The sequence below is a fragment of the Suncus etruscus genome, chromosome 1, assembly GCF_024139225.1.
Source record: "Suncus etruscus isolate mSunEtr1 chromosome 1, mSunEtr1.pri.cur, whole genome shotgun sequence".
Lineage (NCBI taxonomy): Eukaryota > Metazoa > Chordata > Mammalia > Eulipotyphla > Soricidae > Suncus > Suncus etruscus.
In genome coordinates this window covers 193,452,016-193,477,071 of record NC_064848.1, presented here as the reverse complement: position 1 = coordinate 193,477,071, position 25,056 = coordinate 193,452,016, and the positions used below count along the sequence as shown (strand labels likewise).

At 43.8% G+C, this 25,056-nt stretch overlaps 1 protein-coding gene across 3 annotated transcripts in view; it reads left to right on the top strand.

Moving 5' to 3' along the window:
* Positions 1 to 25,056, top strand: part of KANSL1 (KAT8 regulatory NSL complex subunit 1) — a 182,886-nt gene that overhangs the window by 46,044 nt on the left and 111,786 nt on the right. For all 3 annotated transcript variants that reach the window (XM_049779034.1, XM_049779018.1, XM_049779026.1), the window contains one exon: positions 14,854 to 16,228. In XM_049779034.1, coding sequence (XP_049634991.1) covers positions 14,937 to 16,228 — 1,292 coding nt within the window. In that variant the 5' untranslated portion in view covers positions 14,854 to 14,936. The remainder of the gene's footprint in view (positions 1 to 14,853; positions 16,229 to 25,056) is intronic.

Genomic DNA, 25,056 nt, shown 5'->3' with positions numbered 1-25,056 from the left:
CTATTCAGTCGTTACTTGTATTTGGGTTTTGGGACCATGTTCAGCTGCTATGCAGAGTGCTTATTCCTGGCTCTGTATGCTGGGATCACTCCGGTGGGTTTTGGGGACTGACCATATGTGCTACTGGGGATTGAACTCTTATTGGCCATTATCCACTGCACTATCTCTCTAGTCCCACATCATTTCTTTTTTTTTTTTTTTTGGTTTTTGGGCCACACCCGGTGACGCTCAGGGGTTACTCCTGGCTATGCGCTCAGAAGTCGCTCCTGGCTTGGGGGACCATATGGGACGCCGGGGGATCGAACCGCGGTCCGTCTCCTAGGCTAGCGCAGGTAAGGCAGGCACCTTACCTCCAGCGCCACCGCCCGGCCCCGTCCCACATCATTTCTTTTGTGTGTGTGTGTGTGGGGGCTTGGATCAGATCCCATCAGTGGACTGTACTTCAGGCTGTGTTCAGAATTGACCTTTGGTGATGCTTCAGATACCTTACATAGTGCCAAGGGTTAGCTGCATATGTGGCAAGTGTCTTTGCCCACTTTGCTATATATATATTTTTTTAAATTTTTTTATTTAAACACCTTGATTACAAACATGATTGTGGTTGGGTTTCTGTCATGTAAAGAACATCCCCCATCACCAGTGCAGCATTCCCATCACCAGTGTCCCAATTCTCCCTCATCCCCACCCCACCCCTGCCTGTACTCTACACAGGCTTTCTATTTCCCTCATACATTCTCATTGTTAGAATAGTTCTCAATGTAGTTATTTCTCTAACTAAGCTCATCACTCTTTGTGGTGAGCTTCATGAGGTGTGCTGGAACTTCCAGCCCTCCTCTCTTTTGTCTTTAAAAATTATTGCAAGAATGTCTTTCATTTTTCTTAAAACCCATAGATGAGTGAGACCATTTTGCGTCTTTCTGTCTCTCTCTGACTTATTTCACTCAGCATAATAGATTCCATGCACATCCATGTATAGGAAAATGTTATGACTTCATCTCTTCTGACGGCTGCATAATATTCTATTGTGTATATGTACCACAGTTTCTTTAGCCATTCATCTGTTGAAGGGTATCTTGGTTGTTTGCAGAGTCTTGCTATGGTAAATAGTGTTGCAATGAATATAGGTGTAAGGAAGGGATTTTATATTGTATTTTTGTGTTCCTAGGGTATATTCCTATATACTCTAGTGGTATAGCTGGATCATATGGGAGCTCGATTTCCAGTTTTTGGAGGAATCTCCATATCGCTTTCCATAAAGATTGAACTAGATGGCATTCCCACCAGCAGTGGATAAGAGTTCCTTTCTCTCGACATCCCCGCCAACACTGCTTGTTCTCATTCTTTGTGATGTGTGCCAATTTCTGTGGGGTGAAATGGTACCTCATAGTTGTTTTGATTTGCATCTCCCTGATGATTAGTGATGTGGAGCATTTTTTCATGCACTTCGCTATATTTTTGACCCGTATTTCTTTGTTGTGTAATAAAACGTTTGCTCCTAACTGATTGTGTTGACTGCAAGCCAGTCTACATATATGTTAAAAATATTTGCGTTGCTGTGTGTTTTTTTTTAAACTTTATTGATTGGTTGGTTGGTTTTTGGGTTACACCCAGTGACAGCTCAGGAGTCACCCCTGGTTTCAGAAATTGCCCCTGGCAGGCTGGTGGACCAAATGGGATTGCAGGAAGAGAATCAAACCGAGTCCCTCCCTGGTCAGTCCCATGCAAGGTAAAGCCCTACCTCTCAGGCCCTGTTACTTTGTTTCTTAAGGCTGCTTTCAGCACTTTATCACTTCTGCTTTCTTTCTCCTGAGAAAGTAAAGTATCACTTGATTTATCCAAGTTACGTGGGTCGTCTCCTAAATCTTCCATAACTTACATTAATCTCTTTTTTTTTTTTTTTTTTTTTTTTTTTGGTTTTTGGGTCACACCCGGCAGTGCTCAGGGGTTATTCCTGGCTTCACGCTCAGAAATTGCTCCTGGCAGGCACAGGGGACCATATGGGACGCCGGGATTCGAACTGATGACCTCCTGCATGAAAGGCAAACGCCTTACCTCCATGCTATCTCTCCAGCCCCACATTAATCTCTTGATTGCTCTCCTCATCCTTTTCTGCTTACTCTTTTGAAGACTCATTCATCCAAGTCTTGACTACTCTAGAACTATCAGTGAGTGTCAACATCACTTACTATAAATAAAGCTCTAGATGAATTTAGCGAACAAGCAAAAGAAGGATGCTAAGAAACTTAGCCTGTACTGGAAACAGTCCACCTACAGACAGCATTCATATAATTGAAACCAAGTTGACGATGTCTTTGTACATAATCAATGCATGGTACACTTTAAATGGAAAGAAATTGTGAATCTGAATAAGTTTGGGGGAGTGTTCATGAAGATGCTCTATTTATTGAAGAACTAATTTGGGGCTTTTCTAATCAGAAGCTGCTGCCCCATAGACAAAAATGATCCAATTGGGAATCTTGAGAGGATATTTCATGCATAATATGCAGTTGAAATACGCTGTCTTAAAGTTTTGGTTCATCAGGTTTTGTATTCAAGACACTAGACCAACCTGTAGAGTAGGGAACTACAGTGTAATTAATAAGGTAGGCACTGTGGAGGCTGGAGCAACAGCATAGCTGGGAAGACATTTGTCTTGCATGTGACTGACCCAGGTTTGACATCCCCCCACCCCATCCTATACGGTCCTCTGAGCCTGCCAGGAGAGATTTGATTTCTCCACGCAGAGCCAGAAGTAACCCCTGAGGGCAGTCAGTTGTGTCCCCTCCCCCCAAAAAAAGGGTAGGAACTGTATTGGAGAACCAAGACACTGTTTTCTGAAGCTGCTGATCTAGATAGGAGTTGATGCGGACTGGGGGGGTGGGGAGTGGGAAGGTGGTTGCCATGTTCAGAATAGAGATGATGCACTGAACAAACTTGAATTTTCAGAGAACTAAATGGAAAAGATTTCATCATAAAGGAGATGAACTTGTGAAGGAAAGGGGGAGCGTTTTCTTCTCTTAAAGATCCTTTATGTGTTTTCTGTGTTTTGGTCCTTGTGTTATTGTTACAGTCTTCAGTTCCTTCTCATTTCTGGATTTAAGCTGTAGAGGAAACTTTGGCCATTGTACTGGTGTGACCAGCTGAGTTGAGGTTCTTGTTACATCCTGTCTGGTTTGTTGCAATAATTCCTTCATGGGTTGTCTTTTCTTTCTTTCTTTTTTTATCCATCCTACCCAACTGGTCTCTGCAGTACAGTTCTGAATTGTCATTCCTTGTTTGAAAAGCCTTTAATGAGCTTCCTGTTAAGTCTGGGTGTTGAAGATTTTCCATTAATGATCTGATTTCAGGCTGCCTCTCCACCTTTAATGCTGCCCCCCCCCCCCCCGTTTTGTTTTGTTTTGTTTTTGGGGCCAGATCTGGTGATGATTAGGGTTTGCGATTACTCCTAGTGGTGGTCTCTGGGGACCTTGGATCCAACCCACTTAGTCAATGTGCAAGGCAAACACCCTACCTGCTGTACTGTTGCTTCAGGCCCCTGGACTGCTGCTTTCTTTATTAAGGGTCTGGAGTAATAGCACAGTGGGTAGTGGTGTTTGGCTTGCACATGGCAAACCCAGGTTCAATCTCTGGCATCCCATGTAGTCCCTAAGCCAGCCAGGAGTGATTTCTGAGTGCAGAGCCAGGAGTAAATGTCTGAGAGCCACTGTGTATGGCCCCAAAACTAATAGACAAAAAACTATTCAAGCAAAGTCCTGTCTTTATTTTTATTTTTATTTTTTTTGTTTTGGGGCCACACCCGGCGGTGCTCAGGGGTTACTCCTGGCTGTCTGCTCAGAAATAGCTCCTGGCAGGCACGGGGGACCATATGGGACACCGGGATTCGAACCAACCACCTTTGGTCCTGGATCGGCTGCTTGCAAGGCAAATGCCGCTGTGCTATCTCTCCGGGCCCCTGTCTTTATTTTTTAAGTTGGAGTCTGCCCGCACCTGGCAGGCTTGGGGGACCATATGGGATGCTGGAGGCAGAACTTGGGTTGCCTGCGTGCAGAGTGAGCACCTTCCCCACTATACTATGGCTTCAGCCCCCAAATATGTCTTTTTATCCTCAAGCTGCCTTGTATTTTTCTATAGCTCTCCTGTTTTCTTTCCTATGTCATTTCACAGTATTGCTATTCTCTTATTCTAGTCTTTCACATAACAAAAAATTAGCTTATTTTTAAATTTAGACTGCATTTTGGACAATTTAATGGGCACTTCTGTAATCTACCTTCTTCCTTTTTTTTTTTTTTTTTTTGGGTCACACCCAGCGGTGCTCAGGGGTTACTCCTGGCTGTCTGCTCAGAAATAGCTCCTGGCAGGCACGGGGGACCATATGGGACACCGGGATTCGAACCAACTACCTTTGGTCCTGGATCAGCTGCTTGCAAGGCAAACGCCACTGTGCTATCTCACAGGCCCCCCCCCTTTTTTTTTTTTGGGTCTCACCCGGCAGTGCTCAGGGGTTACTCCTGGCTCCACGCTCAGAAGTCGCTCCTGGCAGGCTCGGGGGACCATATGGGACGCCGGGATTCGAACCGATGACCTTTTGCATGAGAGGCAAACGCCTTACCTCCATGCTATCTCTCCGGCCCCCCTTTTTGTTTTCTTTATGCAAAGTATTAATTGCAGAGGAGAGGTCAGTAAAAGTCTTATAAAATGCTGTTGCCTTTCCCCTCTTGTCTTCCTGGTTCAACCCTTCTGTTTGCAGTGAAAGCATGTTTGTTGACCAGCCAAGTACTAAGGTCTTTTGCCTTGAGTTTCTGCAGTTTAATCAACACGTTTCAAGGTTATTCTGTCTCGATAGTGTACCTTGAATTCTATGTCAGGAATTTAAAGAGGAATAAATAAATCTTTGATTTGTAGCTATGGATTTGTGATTTTTTTTGCAGTATCTGAAATTAACTGGAAATATATATAGGGAGAGAAGCTGATTTTGTTTTCTAGATATTTTTTCACATGTAGGGAGGCATTTTGCTTGTCAGAGACAGACAGATTCCAGGACCAGAGAGGTAGCACAGCAGTAGGGTTTTTGATTTGCATGCAGTCGATCCAGGAGGGACAGTAGTTCGAATCCTGGCATCCCATATGGTCCCCCATGCCTGCCAGGAGTGATTTCTGAATGCAGAGCCTGGAGTAACCCCAGAGCGCCGCTGGGTGTGACTCCAAAACAAAAACAAACAAAAAAGACAGATTTTCCTTGCTGTAAATATCCTACAATACACTGGATAAATAGTTCCCTTTGGGGCCCTCAAAATTAGTAAGCCAAAGAGGTCTTCCAGTACTGGGGGGACTGCAAGTACTGTTAGTACTGAGTATTATCAGTACTAAGTACTATTAGTCGTAAGAAACTGCAGTAGAAGTAAACATTTGTTTTCTACATGCTGCTTGAGTGTTAGATGGAAGCTGGTCTTTCAGCCCATGTTGCAATTAAGAATAGGGGGACCTGAGAGATACACAGGGGCCCCTAATTTGCTTCTGTTTGGTTGGTTTGGGTTTGGGTTCTTTTTTTTTTTTGCTACACCTGCCGATGCTTAGGGCTGCTTTCTTCTGGTCTCTGTGCTCATAGATCATTCTCGACAGGACTCTGAGCACCGTCATGTGGTGAGAAGCAAGTGTCAGGCTTACCTGCTATACTGACTGTCCCTCTGTCCCAAGGGATGCATCATTGCATGTGCCTGACACTGCATGCCCCTGAGCACTGCCAGAGTGGCCTTGGGGAGGCTCTCAGCACAGCAGGCATCCTCACTGCACTACATCCCCCACGCCTCACGTTGAACAGGTCATCTGGCTGCCTAGCAAATATTGCCAGGAACATTAGGGCCCTTGCGCCTCCAGATCATTGTGTGGAAGCCTGCCCACTTTCCTCAAAAATCAGAAGGGATCCTATAGGTTAGCACGTGCAAGATAAAAGCCCTACCACTGTGCCACTACTCCGGCCCCTCCCTTTTTGTTTTGTCTTCTTTTGGAGGAGGTGTGGGGGGCCAAGGCCTGATTGTGCTCAGGGCATTTTCCTGGCTCGCACTCAGGGGTCACTCCTGGTCGGGCTTGGGGGACCCATGTAGGATGCTCGGACTGAATTCAGGTCAGCTGTGTGTAAGGCACGTGCTCCAGTTCTGGTCACATATTTTTGGACTGGATCTGAACTTGTTCTCCTTAGAACTGTGTTCTGCAAGATTACCTAGTTAAGTATGAAGGCCAAAGTTGGAGACAGGATTTCGTGTTAGCAAGGTGTATTGTGAATCGCCTTCAAGGAAGTTTTCTCCAGTTGTTTGCCCGCTGAACCTACTTGGCATCTACCAGGCCCCAGATTGCTTTTCTGAACCTGGGAGGGGCATCTGTGAATGACTTAGCAGGACCTTTGAAAGGACCATGATTAGATGGCATTTTTCTTTTGTCTCTGCAAATTTAGTGCAGAATCAAGTTATGAGGACTGGAGTGGTGGTGGTGGTAAAGAAGGGAGGGCATTTCCCCTTGCAGGAGGCTGACCCAGGGTCAACCCCCAGCATTCTGTCTGATCCCCCAGAACCATCAGAAGTGATCCCTGAGTGCAGAGCCATGGGTTAGCTTGAGAACCTTCTGGTGTCACTTCTAAATCAAAACAACTGAATCTTATGTCAGTGACATGTACATTAGTTTGATCTGTATCTATCTATCTATCTATCTATCTATCTATCTATCTATCTATCTATCTATCTATCTATCTATCTATCTATCTATCTATCTATCTATCTATCTATCTATCTATCTATCTATCTATCTATCTATCTATCTATCTATCTATCTATCTATCTATCTATCTATCTTGGTATTTGGGCCACACCTGGCTGCGCTCAGGGGTTACTCCTGGCTCTGTGCTCAGAAATGATCCTGGCTCGGGGGACCATATGGGTCAACTTTGTGCAAGGCCAAATGCCTTACTGCTTGTGCTATTGCGCTGGTCCCTTGATCTGTATTGAATGTTAAATTGTGGTTTATTAGATGAACTAAAAATAGGGATTTTAAAAATTCTGTATATACAGTATAGCTTCTAGTCATCAGTAAGTTGGAAATTATAGTTTCAATCCAAAATTTGTTGCCCAGCTTGTTTTTAGACTGAGTTTTATAATCATCACTTTGAATGTATTACCTTGGTTTCGTGTCTAGCATTGATTTTTGGTCACCCAGGCACTGTCCAGTGTGGCTCTAATCCCCCTCTCCCACACCAACTTTTTTGTTTGTTTTGGTAAAACTCTAAATTGTGGGACCTTAAGTGATGGGAAGGAGCCTGCCTTGCCTTGCACACTGGTACTATTACTCCAACCCCCCAGTCCTCCACAAAACAAATCCTCTAAATTGTGAGGAGATTTTGGGATTTCTGTAGGGTGGAAGTCATTAAATCAACTTTTTGTTAGATTTAAGTTACCATAAGATTTTTACTTAGATTTCTTTTCGTGAAGGACTCTCTTGGTGATTGGTGCTTCTTGGCCAAAGGGCCTTTAGTTCAGTGTGAGGACCTGAGGATGCAGTGCCCTGAACACCCACCTCACTCGGGGACCATGTGATCCAGGGATTGAACTGAGGTTGGCCGCATGTGAGGCTGCTGTGCCTTTAGCCTCTGTACTATCTCTTCGGCCCTTTAGATTTTTTTTACTAGTAACACACAATTACAATAGAGACATTACATAAGCCAGAAAAATGAATCTTTTTTGTTTGTTTTGGTTTTGGGGCCACACCTGGTGGTGACGCTCAGGGGTTACTCCTGGCTATGCACTGAGAAATTGATCCTGCTGTGGGGGACCATATGGGATGCTGGGGGATCGAACCACGGTCCGTCCTAGGTCAGCACAAGCAAGGCAAATGCCCTACCGCTTGCGCCACTGCTCTGGCCCCAAAACAAATGAAAACAAATGAATCTTACCACCTGCTTTTTTGTTTAATTTTTGGGTCACACCCAGCTGTGTTTAAGGCTTAACCCTTTTTTTTGTTTGTTTTGTTTTTGTTTTTGGGCCACACCCGGTGACGCTCAGGGGTTACTCCTGGCTATGCGCTCAGAAGTTGCTCCTGGCTTCTTGGGGGACCATATGGGACGCCGGGGGATCGAACCGCGGTCCGTCCTAGGCTAGCGCAGGCAAGGCAGGCACCTTACCTCCAGTGCCACCGCCCGGCCCCAAGGCTTAACCCTTGACCTTATGCTCGGGGGTCACTAGAAGGGCTTTGGGGACCATGTGAAGTGATGGGGATTGAACCTGGGTTAGCTGTGTGCAAAGCTGTGTGCCTTACCTACTGTACCATCTCTCCAACCCACCATCTTTTAAAAATAAAATGGGTTATAGTATACCTTTCATTTATAACTAAAAACACCCCAATAAACTTAACAGTGAGGCTGCTTAATTATTTTTTTGTTGTATATAGTATAACATTGTATTGTATGGGCATGCTAAAGTTTTAAACATTTGGTGGTGGTTTATGGTAATACCTAATAATGTGCTCAGTATTAGAGATGTTCTTTTTTTGGGGGGGGGCGGTCACACCCGGCAGCACTCAGGGATTACTCCTGGCTCTATGCTCAGAAATCGCCCCTGCCAGGCTCTGGGGACCATGTGGGATGCCAGGATTCGAACCACCGACCTTCTGCATGGAAGGCAAATGCCTTACCTCCATGCTATCTCTCCAGCCCCTAGCTGTTCTATTTTTAATATTTATGTTGCTTTTTTATTTTTCCTATGTGCCATTAGTTCTTTAGAGATTTTTTTCTCTGCATTAAGATTCTCTCCCATCTAGCTGTACTCAGGATTTACTTCTGGATGTGATCAGGGGACCATATGTGGTGCAGGGGATTAAACTTGGGTCAGTTTGCACCTCAGCTGATACGTACTACTCTTTGGCTTGTGTGCATTAAGTATTATAAACATTCCTTATATATATTTATTATGTTATATTTATATATACTAAGTGTATACTTTAACAGTGCTAATGCTGTTTTGTGTGTGTGTGTGTGTGTGTGTGTGTGTGTGTGTGTGTGTGTGTGTGTGTGTTAGTAGGATAAATAGGTTTTGTTTGATTGCTTTTGTTTTTGGGCCAATACCCAGCAGTGCTCAGGACTTATTATATTACTGGTTCTGTACTCCTGGTGCTGCTTGGGATACCATGTGGGATGTTGGAAATTGAACCCATGTTTGCCATTTGCAAAACTAGCACCCTATCTGCTGGACTATTGATCTGGCCCATAGAATACGTTATTTTATATATCTTATTTAATTATCATAGACTGTGAGCAAGACCAGTGATGAGGAATTTGAAAAAGATTGGCTAACGGGTATCAGGGATTAAACCCAAGGTTTGACCAAAGTAGGGCAGAAACTGTATGAGCCATTGAGCCACATTCCTAGCTTAGCTCTCAGTTAAGTAATTTAAACAGGAGTTGAGTCATTGTTGAAATGAAGCTGGCCATTCTATGCTGTACCTCTGACAGCTTTTGGGGTAATGCTGAATCTCAGCAAACGTTAGTGTGGAGAGATGTAGATTTTGATCTTTTTCTTTTATTACAGTTTGGTATATGGGAAGTTAAAGATTTAAGAGTTAGGAAAGGTCATTTTCCCCTTTTACTTTCCCTGCTTACTTGGATGACTTTTAGTAACTACTATTTGTAGTGCTTCCCATGGGGATATTGAGACCAAGGAGAGGGTGTAAACAAAATAAACTCTTGCCTTTGAAACGTATGTGATTAATTTCAAGTTTATAGATGTGCTTTCAGAGAAGGTCAGAGGAATTTTATTGAAAGAGGTGGAATTTGAGCCAGCAGTTTTCTTTGAATTGTGAATGTTAAATAATCCTTTGAAAAATTTGGAACGTTCATTGCTTAAGTATTTTCTCTATGCTAGGTGAGCCTGAATTTTCCTTGCAAAGCATGTGTAAGCTGGAGAACATCTATGCTCTTGCCTGTATCCTCAGGGAGGCTGTCCTGAAAGCCTTTGCTGAGACTGCAGTGCTTTGCAGTAGTAGGCTACAACTATTCACGGTTTATTTATTAGTCATCTGAAACTGAAAATATGTCTCTTGGGTTGCTACTATCATCTTTTCAGCAGGGGTGGTGAGGGGGTTGGCCAGACCTGGTGGCAGTGCACAGGGGCTGCTCTCCTGGCTCTGTGCTAAGGGGATCATGTGGTGCATCAAATCAGGCCTCTGGCATGCAGAGCATGTGCTTCCAGCTCTTTGAGCTGTCTCACCAGCTCTTGGGATCAACTTTGTATTGATCTTAGTTCAAAGGAGGAGGACATTGAAAGGGGAAGATCTGAGTGTGGTGTTTGTTTACAGAAGAAAATGCTTTGTGAATTGTAAAACTGATTCAAAGTATTTCACATTGAAATTACGTTTGTTCAGCTGCCAGTTAGCCTATCACAGCACCATTTCCTCCACTATGTTAGCAATTACTATTAAATTAAAAACTAGAAATACAAAAAGTGGACAAAACGAAAGCTATGTCACAGAATGACACGTGCATACAGACAAAACTCTGGGTGCCCCACGAGATCGTACCGCGGGTTAAGGCACTTGTCTGCATGACGCTGACCCTGGTTCCATTCAGCATGGCTTACGAGATTCCCTAGTAACAGCCAAGAGTAAGTTCTTGGCACAGCTGGGTGTGGCCCAACAATCCACACACAAAAATAAAAACTGCAAACCTCCAGAGATCTAGCTATTTCATAGTATGTTCATTAAAATACAATTCCAGGGTGAAAACTTTTGGCAGTTATTGTAGGGTAGAGGTTCCCAACTTACTTGGCCTACTGTCCCCTTTTCAGAAAAAAAAAAAAAAAAAAGTCCCTCAGTGTCCTCCTCTCCCAGACAAGTTGGCATCTTTATGGGAACAAACAAAGTTCCACCTACACTCCAAGCTACACTGCCCTTGGTCATTTCATGGTTCCTCCCTCCTGGATCTGCCCATTCCAGAATGGGTTCAGGGATACAGAGCAATCAATTTATATGTTTTTGATGTTTGTGTGGATGTTTACATAGGAATCTCTTGAATATCTTGAAATTGATGTTTGATTTGTACTGTGAAGAATTTTAGTGTTGGGCTAGCTAGAGAGAATAGTGTTCTTGCCTTGCACATTAGTGATCCAAATTTGATCCTTGGCACTAAATATGGTTCCTGTCATGACTTCTACCAGGAATGGTCCCTGAGTGTATAGCCAGGCACAAGCCCCTCAGCACTGCAGAATATGGTCCCCCCAACAAAACAATTTTTGGCCAAACTGTGACATTAATCCTTCCCTTTTTCTAGTAGGACATTGGTTTAGTATAGTGATAGCAAACTTTTTGATCTTTTAGAAATTGAGAATCCAAGAAGAGCCCCCCTTTTATGTTTTTGGACCATATCTGGTAGATCTCAGAAATTATTCCTGGTAGGCTCTGGGGGTTATATGGGATGTTGGAATTGAACCCAAGTCGGCAGCATGCAAGGCAAACACCCTGCCCACTGTGCTATCGCTCTGATCCCCAAGAAAAATTTCTGTGAATTATTAATAGTTGATATATTAGAAAGTTTATGGGTATTATTTGTTTATGGACTAATCTGGTGATGCTGGGGTCCTTTAGGAATTTTTTTTCACATGATCATTTACTTGGTTATTATAAAATGACAAACGCTTTAAATTCCATAGAAAGGAACTTTTTACTAGAACAAATATTTATTTTCCTTTCGTTTCCCTTCCCCTTCCCTTTACCCCCTACCACCTTTTTTCTCCTTTCCTTCCTTTCTCATCCCATTCAAGTGCTGGAGCTCATAACAATTGACATTTCAGCCTCAAATCTTTCTAAATGTGACTTAGAAGATAGTTGGATTCTCATAGTTGCCTTTACATCCATTCAGTTGTAATTATGGTTGCTTTGAAGTATATAAAGGAAATCTGGCCTTATACAAACATGTTCTTGGAAGAGAGAAATATTTTAATATTTAGTCTTTTCAGATTAAGTTTAGATATCTTGGCTTCTTTACCTACATCAGATGTTTTTATAAAGGTTAGTTGCAGTCTGCAGTCTAAAAGTAATAATTTTTCATATTATCATATAAAAAATTAACCTGGCTAGCTATTTTTCCATCCCTGAGATACTTCCAAATAACAATGAATTTCAGTAGATTGTTTTTTTTGTTTGTTTTTTTTTGTTTTTGTTTTGGGGCTACATACCTGGTGACTCTCGGGTTACTCCTGGCTCTGCATTCAGAATTTGCTCCTGGCTCAGGGGACCATAATGGGACGCTAGGGATCAAGCCCAGGTCTGTCCTGGGTCAGCCACATGCAAGGCAAATGCCTTATTGCTGTGCTATTGCTCCAGTCCCTTCCGTAGTTATATTATATTCAAGTTTGATATTGATTTATATCTGTGCTAATCTTCATAGTAAGAAATAGCTTTGGGTGAGAAGGACCCATGTGGCAGTGCCATACTGTGCCAGTGATTGAATTGGGGCCAGTCACACTCAATGCAAGTTCATTACCCTCTCTTATGTTTCTGGCCTAGAAATGGCTTTTAAGTATTGGGGAAACTTTGATTTTATGGTGAACGGACACTTCATAAAATTTTTTTTTGCTTGAAAAATTCAGATTTTTATCATTGGCAACAGATAATCATTGGTTTTTCTTAAAGTGATAAGTTCATTTTACTCATGTAAGAAGATGGCTGCTAAACTACTCAAACCTGAGTCACTAGGGATTGTGGGTTGGTCATTCAAGTAAATACAATAAAAGTTCTTTAAAAAAATAAATAAAAGTTCCTGTCCTTTATTGCTTCATCAAGGGCATGGCTAAAGAAAATTGATTGGGGGGGGGTGGTGGAGCAATAGGACAGCGGGTAGGGCATTTGCTTCATATGCTGCTGACCTGTTTTTGATTCCCAGCATCCCATATGGTCCCTGAGCCTGCCAGGAGTGAGTCCTGAACATAGAGCCAGGAGTAAGCCCTGAACTCCACCGGATTTGGTTTTGGTCCCCCAAAATACCCCCCAAAAATTGATTTTTGAAATAAACCCTATGAGGGCTGGCGAGATAGTACAGCGGATAGGGCATTTGCCTTGCATTTGGCCAACTTGTTCAGTCCCCAGCACCCCATATAGCCCTCCCAATTACTGCCAGGAGCAATTCTAATCCCTGAAACCAAAAAGGAAAAACAAATAAGAAACCCTAAGTGAGTTGAATGTGATGACTGTTTTGGTACTTGTGCTTTGAATTGTGCTGGCTACCAATGATTTTGGTTACTTTGTTTTTTTTTGTTTTGTTTTGTTTTTTTTGTTTTTTTTTTTTTGGTTTTTGGGCCACACCCGGCGATGCTCAGGGGGTTACTCCTGGCTGTCTGCTCAGAAATAGCTCCTGGCAGGCACGGGGGACCATATGGGACACCGGGATTCGAACCAAACACCTTTGGTCCTGGATCGGCTGCTTGCAAGGCAAACGCCGCTGTGCCCTACTCTGGGCCCTACTCTGGTTTTTGTATCTGTATTGTAAGTGTCGTCAGTCCTGAAAAGGGGCAAATGATATTTTAGTCTTACTATAAAAATAGTTTGGATCTTCTAGACCCCCCTCCCTGTGATGTTCTGAGATTTCCAGAATTTCATAAACCATGTAAGAACGTTTCTCAAGATAAGATTTCTTTGACTATCTGACCAGATCAAAGCAAGGGTGTAAGAAAATAGATGATTGAAGATCTTAGTTTGGTTATTAAATGAAAACATGGAGATGTTGTAAAGGGTGAAGACTTAGTGTTGGAAGAAAAAAGTGAAATTTGAATTTCAGGGAATTTGAGGAACACAGAGGTGGGATGTTGATTAGGGAAGGACCGCACGTTTTTTTCTGCATCAGTGGGGCTCACCACGACAGTGGCGACTGCCATGGAAGTGAATTGAGAGCAGGAGGGATTTGAAAAAGCAGCATTCAGGAAGAGATGATTGGAGCTGGCTAGCCTGTGCCACCTAAGTTCTCAGAGAAGCCAAATGAATTGGACACTGAGACTTGACTATTGCATTGAATCAGAAGAGATCACTGCTGCCCTTTGCTGGAGCAGAAGTAGACACCGGATTAGAGCAGGGTGAAGTATACAGAGGCAGTTACTCATACCATTCTTTGAAAACCTTTGGGGACAAAGGGAAAACACATTGGGCAATTAATTGAGGTATGATGCACTCAGTGAAAGAAGAAAATTGCTGAAGTAAACTTACTACAACAACTCTGGTACTGTTTGAACTTGGTGGGGGGAAAGGGAGATGCTGATCCAGATCCAAGTTCTCTAACCAGAAAAATGTACAAAATTTATATGACTTAATAGTCTTACGGGTGGGCATGGCAAGTTCCTTACTAATTATTTTAGGATATCTTTTGGGGGAGTGGGGACACCCCCTGGTGCTCAGAGGCTGCTTTTGTCTTGATGGGTCAGTTGGGGGCATTGTTTCCTGAGCTTAAAGGCCCCTGAGTTCTAGCATGTGTTCTAGCCCTTTGACTCAACCTCTATGCCCCAAAATGTAAAGATTTGTTTGACATGCAGATGATTGAACTTTAGCAATCTGATGCTCTCAGAAAGGAGCTTTTTTTTTTTGTTGTTGGTTTCTTTTCAGTCTCTGGTAACTAATGTCAAAAATGAAGAATGGAATTATTTGTGCAGAGATTGTGCCCTTACCCCTTATCATGCTTTTCCCCTAGATGCAGGAAAATTGAGTCTCCTGAATGTTTGAGTGTTTTTTCTGGAAGCAGAATTTGGGCTGCAGCTTCAAATAGTGTTTTTATTAAAAACGTGCGTTGTTTACTAATGTGATTGTATTTCTAACTTCCTTTTCCTTTTTCTCTTCTAGTCTGTTCTCTGGGGAGGCAGTAAGGGGCCGCAGAGCTGGCCTCGGCACCGGGAGAGGCTGGACTTCCTGTCTCTCTGTGCTGAATGGCTGCGATGGCGCCCGCTCTCACTGACGCAGCAGCTGAAGCACACCATATCCGGTTCAAACTGGCTCCCCCATCCTCCACTTTATCCCCGGGCAGTGCCGAAAACAACGGCAACGCCAACATCCTTATTGCTGCCAACGGAACCAAAAGAAAAGCCATTGCTGCAGAGGATCCCAGTCTAGACTTCCGAAATAATCCGACCAAGGAAGACCTGGGAAAGCTACAACCACTGGTGGCATCTTATCTCTGTTCTGATGTGACATCTGTTTCCTCAAAAGAGTCATTGAAGTTGCAAGGTGTCTTCAGCAAGCAGACGGTCCTTAAATCTCACTCCCTTTTATCTCAGTCCTATGAACTCCGAGCTGAGCTGTTGGGGAGACAGCCAGTTTTGGAGTTTTCCTTAGAAAATCTTAGAACCATGAATACGAGCGGTCAGACAGCTTTGCCCCAAGCACCGGTAAATGGCCTGGCTAAGAAATTGACTAAAAGTTCAACACATTCTGATCATGACAATTCCACTTCCCTCAATGGGGGGAAGCGAGCTCTCACTTCATCGAACTCTCTTCAGGGAGGTGAAGTGGTGGCACCTGATTCTGGGGACTTGAAGGGGGGTATGACCAATTGCACTCTTCCACATAGAAGCCTTGACGTAGAACACATACCTATATTTAGCAATAATAGCACTGCAAACAAATCTTCTGTCAATTCCGTGGAGCAACCTGCACTTCAAGGAAGCAGTAGGTTATCACCTGGCACGGACTCCACTTCTAACTTTGGGAGTATCAAGTTGGAGGGTAAGAAGCCTCCCCTGTCTTCCATTCTTTTCAGTGCTTTAGATTCTGACACAAGGATAACGGCTTTGCTCCGGCGACAAGCTGACATTGAGAGTCGTGCCCGCAGGTTGCAGAAGCGCTTACAGGTCGTGCAAGCCAAGCAGGTGGAGAGGCATATACAGCATCAGTTAGGTGGATTTTTGGAGAAGACTTTGAGCAAACTGCCCAACCTGGAATCCCTGAGGCCCAGGAGCCAGTTGATGCTGACTCGGAAGGCCGAAGCTGCGTTGAGAAAAGCTGCCAGTGAGACCACAACTTCAGAGGGACTTAGCAACTTCCTGAAAAGTGATTCCATTTCAGAAGAATTGGAGAGATTTACCGCTAGTGGTATAGCCAATTTGAGGAGCAGTGAACAGGCATTTGATTCAGATGTCACTGACAGTAGTTCAGGAGGAGAGACTGATATTGAGGAGGAAGAACTCTCCAGAGCGGATCCCGAGCAGCGCCATGTACCCCTGTGAGTAAAACCCACAAATAATGTCATTGGAACAAGGGGGAGACTTCGTGACTTCATTTATGGGGAGAATGGAATGGTCTTCCATTTGTTTTCCTGATTTTAGTTTGCCTAGATGCATATACCTTCTAGTAAAGAAATGGAAAGTATTCTGATATAATGTTTCGTTTTGTAGGCTAAAGGCTCTTCATTTTCTTTTGAAGTAAGAAAATTAGAAGACATTGCCCCTTTTTACCTATACTCTTTTCCGAGTGAATACGTAGATTATTTTTTTTGAGATTCGTGGTTTTAGATTTTTGTGCCTTCAGATTCTGTTTTATCTACTCAGTGGAAATAGATGGTTCAATTGAGGAAGTTAATATCTCTGCAATATATGGTTGCTTTTAGTTGTACATTTATGCTAAAAATTTATAGTCTTAATTTTTTTTTTTTTTTTTTTTGTGGTTTTTGGGTCACACCAGCAGTGCTCAGGGGTTATTCCTGGCTCCAGGCTCAGAAATTGCTCCTGGCAGGCACAGGGGACCATATGGGACGCCGGGATTCGAACAGATGACCTCCTGCATGAAAGGCAAATGCCTTACTTCCATGCTATCTCTCCAGCCCCTATTGTCTTAAATTTTAACACAATATCTTATTAGATTTTAAGTACTAATAGGAAATGTTACAAGATGCCTCCAAGCACAACTCAGTTTTGCAGCTTGAGTCACAGCATTAAAAAATACCCATCTTTTTTTTTTTTTTTTTTTTTGGTTTTTGGGCCACACCCAGCGGTGCTCAGGAGTTATTCCTGGCTGTCTGCTCAGAAATAGCTCCTGGCAGGCACGGGGGACCATATGGGACACCGGGATTCGAACCAACCACCTTTGGTCCTGGATCGGCTGCTTGCAAGGCAAACGCCGCTGTGCTATCTCTCCGGGAAATACCCATCTTTTAAATTTTTTATTTTATTCTTTGGCCACACTCTGTAGTGTTCAGGGCTTACTCATGGCTCTATGTTTAGGGATCATTCCTGGCAGGGACTAGATAGGGTGTCAGAGATCAATCCTGCATGGGTCATGTGCAAGGCAAACTCCCTAATCACTGTACTATCTCTCTGGTCCCTTGGATTTCATTTTCTTAGGCAATTTTAATGTAGTGACACATCTGGGATAAGTTGTTTTTTCAAGCCCAGTTACTCATAACTCTGCACTAAGGGTTTGGGGGGTTGGTGGTACTATGTGGGACACCAGGAATCGAACTTGAGTCAGTTATGTGCTAGACAGGTGCCCTAGTGTCTGGCCGCAGATAAGGGTTATTTTTTTTTATTATTAAAAAATTATTTTTGAACCATACCCAGCAAAGCTCAGTGCTCAGTGCTCCTGACTCTGCATTCAGTAGTACTTTTGACAGTGCTCTGGGTACCATATGGAATGCTGTGGATTCGACCAGGGGTCGGTCCGTCCTACGCTAGCTCCGTCCTACGCTAGCGCTTGCAAGGCAGACACCTTATCTCTAGCGCCACCTTAGATTCCTCTATGGTTTAACTTCAGAAATGCTTCCCCATGGCATTTCTTCCTTGTATGCTTCATTCTCATTGGAAAATAAGACCATAAGGGTTTGTCTGCAATGCCAGGAGGAGGACTCATTTCCGCAGATTCTTTTGACAAATTACTTTTTGCCAAAAAAAAAAGAGTGTGAGCATTATGTGAAACTTTAAGATAAATTTGTCCCAGTTAATACTTAAAAAGCAGGGAGCAGAGCTATAGTACAGTGGGCTGGATGCTTACCTTGCATCCTTTTGTGCAGTGAAATGATAGTTCAGAGGAACAAGGGACATTAGACCATGGATTTGACCCCCAACACTGCGTTCTTCCCTCTCCCTTCCTGCACCGCTAAGCCGAGTTGTGCTTAGCCATTCATTACTTACATGTTCAAGACATCTGAGAGTAGAAAATTTTATACGTGATTGGAAAAGAGCTGGGGTGAAAGTAGATGTTTAGTATACCCCCCCTCTTGTCTGTTTAGATTACTAGAAAATGCTGGAATGAGTAAATGTGTTCAAGTTTGTTTTTCTTTGCGATGAGGGGCCTCAAGGCATCCTCAGGGGACCCAAAGCTCACTTCTGGGGATTTTTGGCCCACAAAGCTGGCCAGTTAAATGTCCTTGCCCTAGGATGTAGTGCTACTTGGAACCTGTGTACTACCAGGCCTGCCCCAGAAATGTTTGGGATCTTTAGGCTTGGCCTGATAATGTTCAGAGGCCTCTCCACTATCCTCAGTGCCTGAGTGTTTTTAAAAGAGGGGGTTCAGCAATAGGCCACACAAAATTAATGGAAGCATTGGTTTAATTAAGAGAAATATGGGGTGCATGAGGCTGGAGATATAGCACAGTGGTAGGGTTTTTGCCTGACACGCAGCTGATAAAGAACGAATCGTGGTTCGAATCCTGGCATCCCATATGGTCCCCGTGTCTGCCAGGAGCAATTTCTGAGTACAGAGCCAGGAGTAACCTTGAGCACCGTTGGGTGTGACCCCAAAACAAAAACAAACAAAAAATAGAAAAATATGGGATGCAGAGATAACATTGGAGTTAAGCTGCTTGCAGAGGACAGGACTGACTTGACTTTTGATCCCCTGAATCACAGCCAAGCTTAAGCCCCGAGCACTACCTGATGAGCCCAAATCCTCCCCCATAATGAAAAGGGGGTGAGGTGCTTTTAGGGCAGTGAAAGAACTTAAGATTTTTTTACCCCCCTTTTGGTAATGCTGAGGGTTTGTTCCTGGCTGGGCTCTGCACTCAGGGATCACTCTTACAGGGCTCGGACCATATGGGAGGCTGGGGATTGGACTCTGGTTGGACTCATGCAAGTGTCCTACCAGCCCTGCTATGGCTTTGGCCCCCTGTTGTTTTACTTTTAGTCTCATTCTTAGTTTCCTTTACCCCCTCTAACGAGTTTCATTTTCATTCTGTTATTTTTTGCTTAGCCCATGTTTTGTCTGATAGTCTCTGAAATCTGTTCCAAATCAGGGATGTATAAAAATAAACCCGATGCAGTCAGGGAGGCCTGAATTTGATGTCCTGCACAGCATGGTTCCTGGAGCACACCAGGTTTGGCCCTAGTGACCTCTGAGCACCTTGATGTAGGACTGAATGCAGTAGGAAGTGCCTTCCCTCCAGGGCCCCTTGGCACTGCTATTTAACTGAGCTAGATGCTTCCTTTAGTGACAGCAAAGCACAGTCTCCAGTTCTTTGAGGTGTCTTTCTGACTTTTTTTCTTTTGGGGCCACACCTCTGGGGTTACTCCTGGCTATGTGCTTAGAAATTGCTGCTGGCTTGGGGAACCATTTGGGTTGCTGGGGGATCAAACCGAGGTCCCTCTAGATTAGTTCCTACAAGGCAAATGCCCTACCGCTTGTGTCACTGTTCCAGACTCTCTTTCTGACTTTAATTGTTTTGTTTTTGTCATTGCGGAGGATGGTGCTTGGGCCACACTCAACCTTGCTCAGGTTTGAACTTGGGTCATACCTGTATGCAAAGGCAAGGCAAGTACTTTAACCCCGTAGTGCCTTTATGCCTATGCACGGAATGTTTTTTAAGACTCCTTAGGTGAGATAGAGGACCAGTGGGCTGCTGTGATAAGTAAGCCTGTTAAGAGAATGGGTGGGAGTCTGTCTTTGGCAGGGAAGAGTGAGATGAGAAAATTGGATAAAGCCAATAAGGTGACTAGAATTCGGGATTGAGTGGGAAGATGTTTGTCCCCATGATTTTGTTATTTTTTGTAAGTTTATTTTGGGTGGAGGGCTACACTCAGTGTTGCTCAGGGCTTACTCCTGACTCTGCTCAGGAATCATTCCCGCAGGAGTTGCTGGGGATCGGACCTAGGTCAGCCACGTGCGGTGCAAATAAGTAACCAATGCACTGGACTATCTTGTCACTTGGGCCCCAGATTCCCATGTTTTTTAACAGGAATGGTGAGTTTGGATGAGTTTGTTGAGCTGGATAGAAACCAGATGGCGAAGTCTGTTGACTGATGGGCATTATTCTTTGATGTTCACGTAAACATCTTTGGCTGAGTGTAGGCAGAGGTTTACAGAACACCCAGTTTGATTTTAACAGCATGCTAAAACAAGTGTTTTACTAGAAAAGGGGAAACCTTGGAATATTTATTTAAAGTGAATGTCAGCTTATTTTGCCTTTATCATTTGCCTGTGCAAAAATAAAAATGGAGTAGATTGTTTTCACAGACAGGGCAAATGACTAAAGATCCTTTCGTTTGGGGCCAGAGAGAGAATTTCTACAGCAGGTAGGGCGTCTGTCTTGAAGGTAGTGGATGGACATGCTGGGTTCAATTCCCAGCATCCCATGTGACCCCCAAGCTTGCCACGGGGATCTCCCGAGTGCAGAGTGAGTGGTGCCTGTGGGTGGGGGTGGGGCCCTCCCCCAACGAAAGATGGGGGTGGGGCCCTCCCCCAACGAAAGATGTCAATGAAAGATGTCATTTTATGTAGACCAGTTTGTTTTTTCCTATTTCTCGCTCAGCGGAAATGCTCAGTGAGTGTTAAGCTTCTATTAAGTTGCTAGTCTCAGTTTCGATCTCACTAGTTCATACTTTCTGTCAGCGTTAGCCTTTTTTTGGGTGGGGGGATTCTCCTGCCAACCTGGCTAGCACTTTAATGCAAAGGCTCAAGGATGCAATGACGTGCAAATACTGGGGATTCCAGGGCCACATCCATGCTGCTGGGGTTCCCGGGGGCTGAAACTGGGGAGACTAAGAAAGGTCTCCTGGTGCTTGGGGTCAAATCGGGGTCGGCAACCTGCCAAGCGTGTACATTTTATAACTCTTGTACTATCATTGGCTCTACCGGTTTGATTTTATGTTTGATCATATTTTGCATCAAAGTGGTAAATACAGTTGCCTTGAAATCAGTATTTTTAAAATCGGTTTTAGTGTGATAAAAGTTTTCCTCAAGCACAGTATACTGGAAGTTGTTAATTTGGTAACTATGTAGCAAGCAGCCACAGTTTTGAAACAGTGTGTCAGTGACAGGTTGTAGTTAGGACTCAAGTCAAGGACCTGAGAGATTTTACAGCAGATCATACAGAGAGGAGATCTTAGAGCTGCCTTGCATGCTGCAAACCTGCCTTCAATCCCCAGCACCCCATATTGACCTCTGGGCTGCTTCAGAAGTGGTTCCTGAGCACAGAGCCAGAAGTAAGCTTTGTGCACTGCTGAAAGTGATCTTAAAGAGGTGGGAGGAGTGGAGCCCTATCCCACTGGGTAGGGCTCTTGCCTTACGAGTGACCAACCTAGGCTGATCTGAAGCATTCCCTATGATCCCCTGAGCCTGCCGGGAGTGATTTCTGAGAGTGGAGACTGAAAGGCGCCCTCCCCCCCCCACCCCAGTGCTGCTGGGCGTGGCCTCAAAACAAACAAGCACACAAGCAACAACAACAAAATAGACAAAACTAGAACTCCGGATTGGAGAATTTGGAAAAACGATTTTGAAGGATGGAGATTGAGGAATAGCTGCCATGAAGAGGAGGTTATGTTACATTTGAAATCACTTTCTTTTGGGGGGGGGGGGCTCACACCCAGCACTCAGTACTCAGTACTCAGGAGTTACTCCTGGCTCCACACTCAGAAATCGCTCCTGGCAGGCACGGAGGGATTTGAACCACTGACCTTCTGCATGAAAGGCATACGCCTTACTTCCATGCTATCTCTCCGACCCCATCAAATCACTTTCTCATATATTTCATTCTTTTGGTGGGATAAGGAGCTTCCTAGTCCATGTTCAGGGATCCGCGGTGACTCTTTCCCTGGATATATCGCTTCTTAGGCCCAGCAGTTCTAGGGGTCACTCACTGGTGCCTAAGGGGTTTGTGATCCAGGAATCCATCCATGCATGTGCTCCACGCTTTTGAGCTCTCAAGCCCTAAATTGTTTTGGTTTTGCCTAAAAGAATATTGAGCATAATTAAATGATAGCAAATATGTTTAGGGATCATTTTCTTGCTCACCCTTTTATTCAGGCGTTTCCTAATTTTTTTGTTTTGGGGGGGGTGGGGTAAGTGTTTTTGGGTTACAGCACTCAGGGTTTACTCCTGACTCTTTCCTCAGGGATCCTTCCTAATTTTACTTGAGACCTTATGTAGTGCCTGGGGCAAGTGCCCACCCACTGATCTATTGCTTCAGACTCACTGTTTCTTATTATTTGGGAGAGGCATCTTGGGAAGACAGAAAACTGAGGGAGACAGTTTAGGACCTTTGAGATTAATCTGAACAGAGCCTCAGGAGAATTTGAACTCAGCTTGTGCTAAGAAACATTTTTAACCAATTTAGCCTAAACAGACCACAGAGTTAAGACCTTAATAGGAAAATAACAATAGCCAACATAAAAAATATGTGTGTGTATATACATATACACACACACACACACACAATGTTGAGGTAGGCAACATTGTATGTGCTTTTATTCAGTTCTCACAGCGATATAAGAAGGTAGATATTATCCTTGTTTTTGGGAGGGTGATTTTTTGGTTTTTGGATTTTGGTTTTTGGGTCACACCCAGCAGTGCTCAGGGGTTATTCCTGACTCTATGCTCAGAAATCGCTCCTGGCAGGCTCTGGGGACCATATGGGATGCCAGGATTTGATCCACCGACCTTCTGCATGCAAGGCAAATGCCTTACCTCCATGCTATCTCTCCGGCCCCTTCTTTTTTAAATTTTATTTATTGATTGATTGATATTTTCCTAGTTTTACATGCCCATGCTAAGGAACGGAAAGTTAAGTTTTGTTTAATGCCCCACAACTAATAAGAAATTAAGATAGTAGGGCTGAAAGGCTGCAGAGAGAGCTCAATGGGTTGAGCATATGCTTTGCCTGCAGGAGGCCCAGGTTTAACCTGGGAAATCACCACTGATATCAGTCCCCCACCCCACCCTAGAAACCAAAGCAAATAATAATCTAGGTTATTTTCATGTGTGCATACACCTTAGCTACATTAATGAAAGCATCACATCCTTGAGAGACTCATGATGAGAGCTACCCAACATGTAAAACAGTACATTTAGAGCCAGAGGGACCCCTACAGAAAAGTTAATTTCATAACATGTTTTGAGGAACCATAAATTGGTCTGGTGTTTTGGGGTGACAGGAGGGGAATTTGTCCTTGACTTGGAGGACTTAACCATGCATTGTTGGGCCCAGAGATACAGCACTGCAGTAGGGCATTTGCATTGCACACGGCCAACCCCCACACAGACCCCGATTTGATTCCTGGCATCCCATATGGTTCTCTGAGCCTGCCAGGAGCAATTTCTTTTTTTTTTTTTGGGGGGGGGGGTGGTGGTGGTGGTGGGTCACACCAGGCTGCGCTCAGCGGTTACTGCTGGCTCTACACTCAGAAATCACTCCTGACAGGCACTGTGGGACCATATGGGATGCCGGGATTCGAACCACCATCCTTCTGCATACAAGGCAAATGCCCTACCTCCATACTATCTCTCCGGCCCCACCAGGAGCAATTACTGAGCCCAGAGCCTGGAGTAACCCCTGAGTGCGACCCAAGTTCCCCATACTCCCCCCCCCAAAAAAAAGAACTCAAAGAAAGAAAGAAACTAGGGCCTGCTGTGTGACGCATGTACTTCATCCAGCCCTTTGAGCTGTTGCTACCTGAAGTTATTAGGGAGGGAATCCATGAACCACCATATGTGTCACTGTAGCATACTGTCTGCATGTTAGATGTCTTGCATATAACTCATTCAGTCTATTTTTTTCCTTCAGTTTTTGGGGCCACACCTGGTAATGTTCAGGCATTATAAACTTCTGACTATGCGCCCAGAAATCACCCCTACTTTGGGGATCATATGGGACACTGGGGGATCGAATCACGGTCTGTCCTAGGCTAGCACTGGCAGACGCCTTACCACTCCGCACCACTGCTCCAGCCCAAGTCTTTAAAACATTCATATAGACCAGGGGGTATAGTCTGCGTCGATTTGTCTCATGGACTGCCAAGTATGGCAACAAACAAAAATAACATGAATATATGTTATTTTTTATTTTAGCTGCGAGGCAAGATAAATAGGTATGTTAACTTGATTGAGAGCATAATGAAGTCCAAAGCTGGGCTTCTATATTGCTCTTTTTACTATTTTTGTCTAGGAATTGATTGGGAATGAGTAGAAAGAAAGTTCTTTTGAGAAATGAAGTGACCTGGTGCATGTAGCTTTGCTGTGTGCACACACAGAACTCCTTTAAGTTGTGTACAACATTGGGCAAAGCATTAACCATGAGAGATAAATACATAAGCCTAAGAGTGACTTATGGCCAATATTTTGAATGAATTGGTTAAGATAAATGAGGGTTGTTGGTTTTTTTGTTTTGTTTTGTTTTGTTTTTTTTTTGGACATTCTAAAGGGCTGACTTAGGTTTTAACTTAGTGAAAAACTTGATTTCCCCAGTTACTAGAAAAATCTTTTTTTTTTTTTTTTTGTTTTTTGGGTCACACCTGGCAGTGCTCAGGGGTTATTCCTGGCTCCAGGCTCAGAAATTGCTCCTGGCAGGCACAGGGGACCATATGGGGTGCCGGGATTCGAACCGATGACCTCCTGCATGAAAGGCAAACGCCTTACCTCCATGCTATCTCTCCGGCCCCCTAGAAAAATCTTTTAAGATGTGAAAGTATTTGTTCTTTCTCGGTTATTCCTCCCTTGTGCTTCCAGTTGATAGATGAATCATAAGCTCGTACTTAGTGCTTATTAAAGTATTTTCTTTGCTAAGTCTCGTCTTGGCAGATCTTGTTACTGTGAATATTTGAAGACATAAAATAGCAATTAAAGAATATC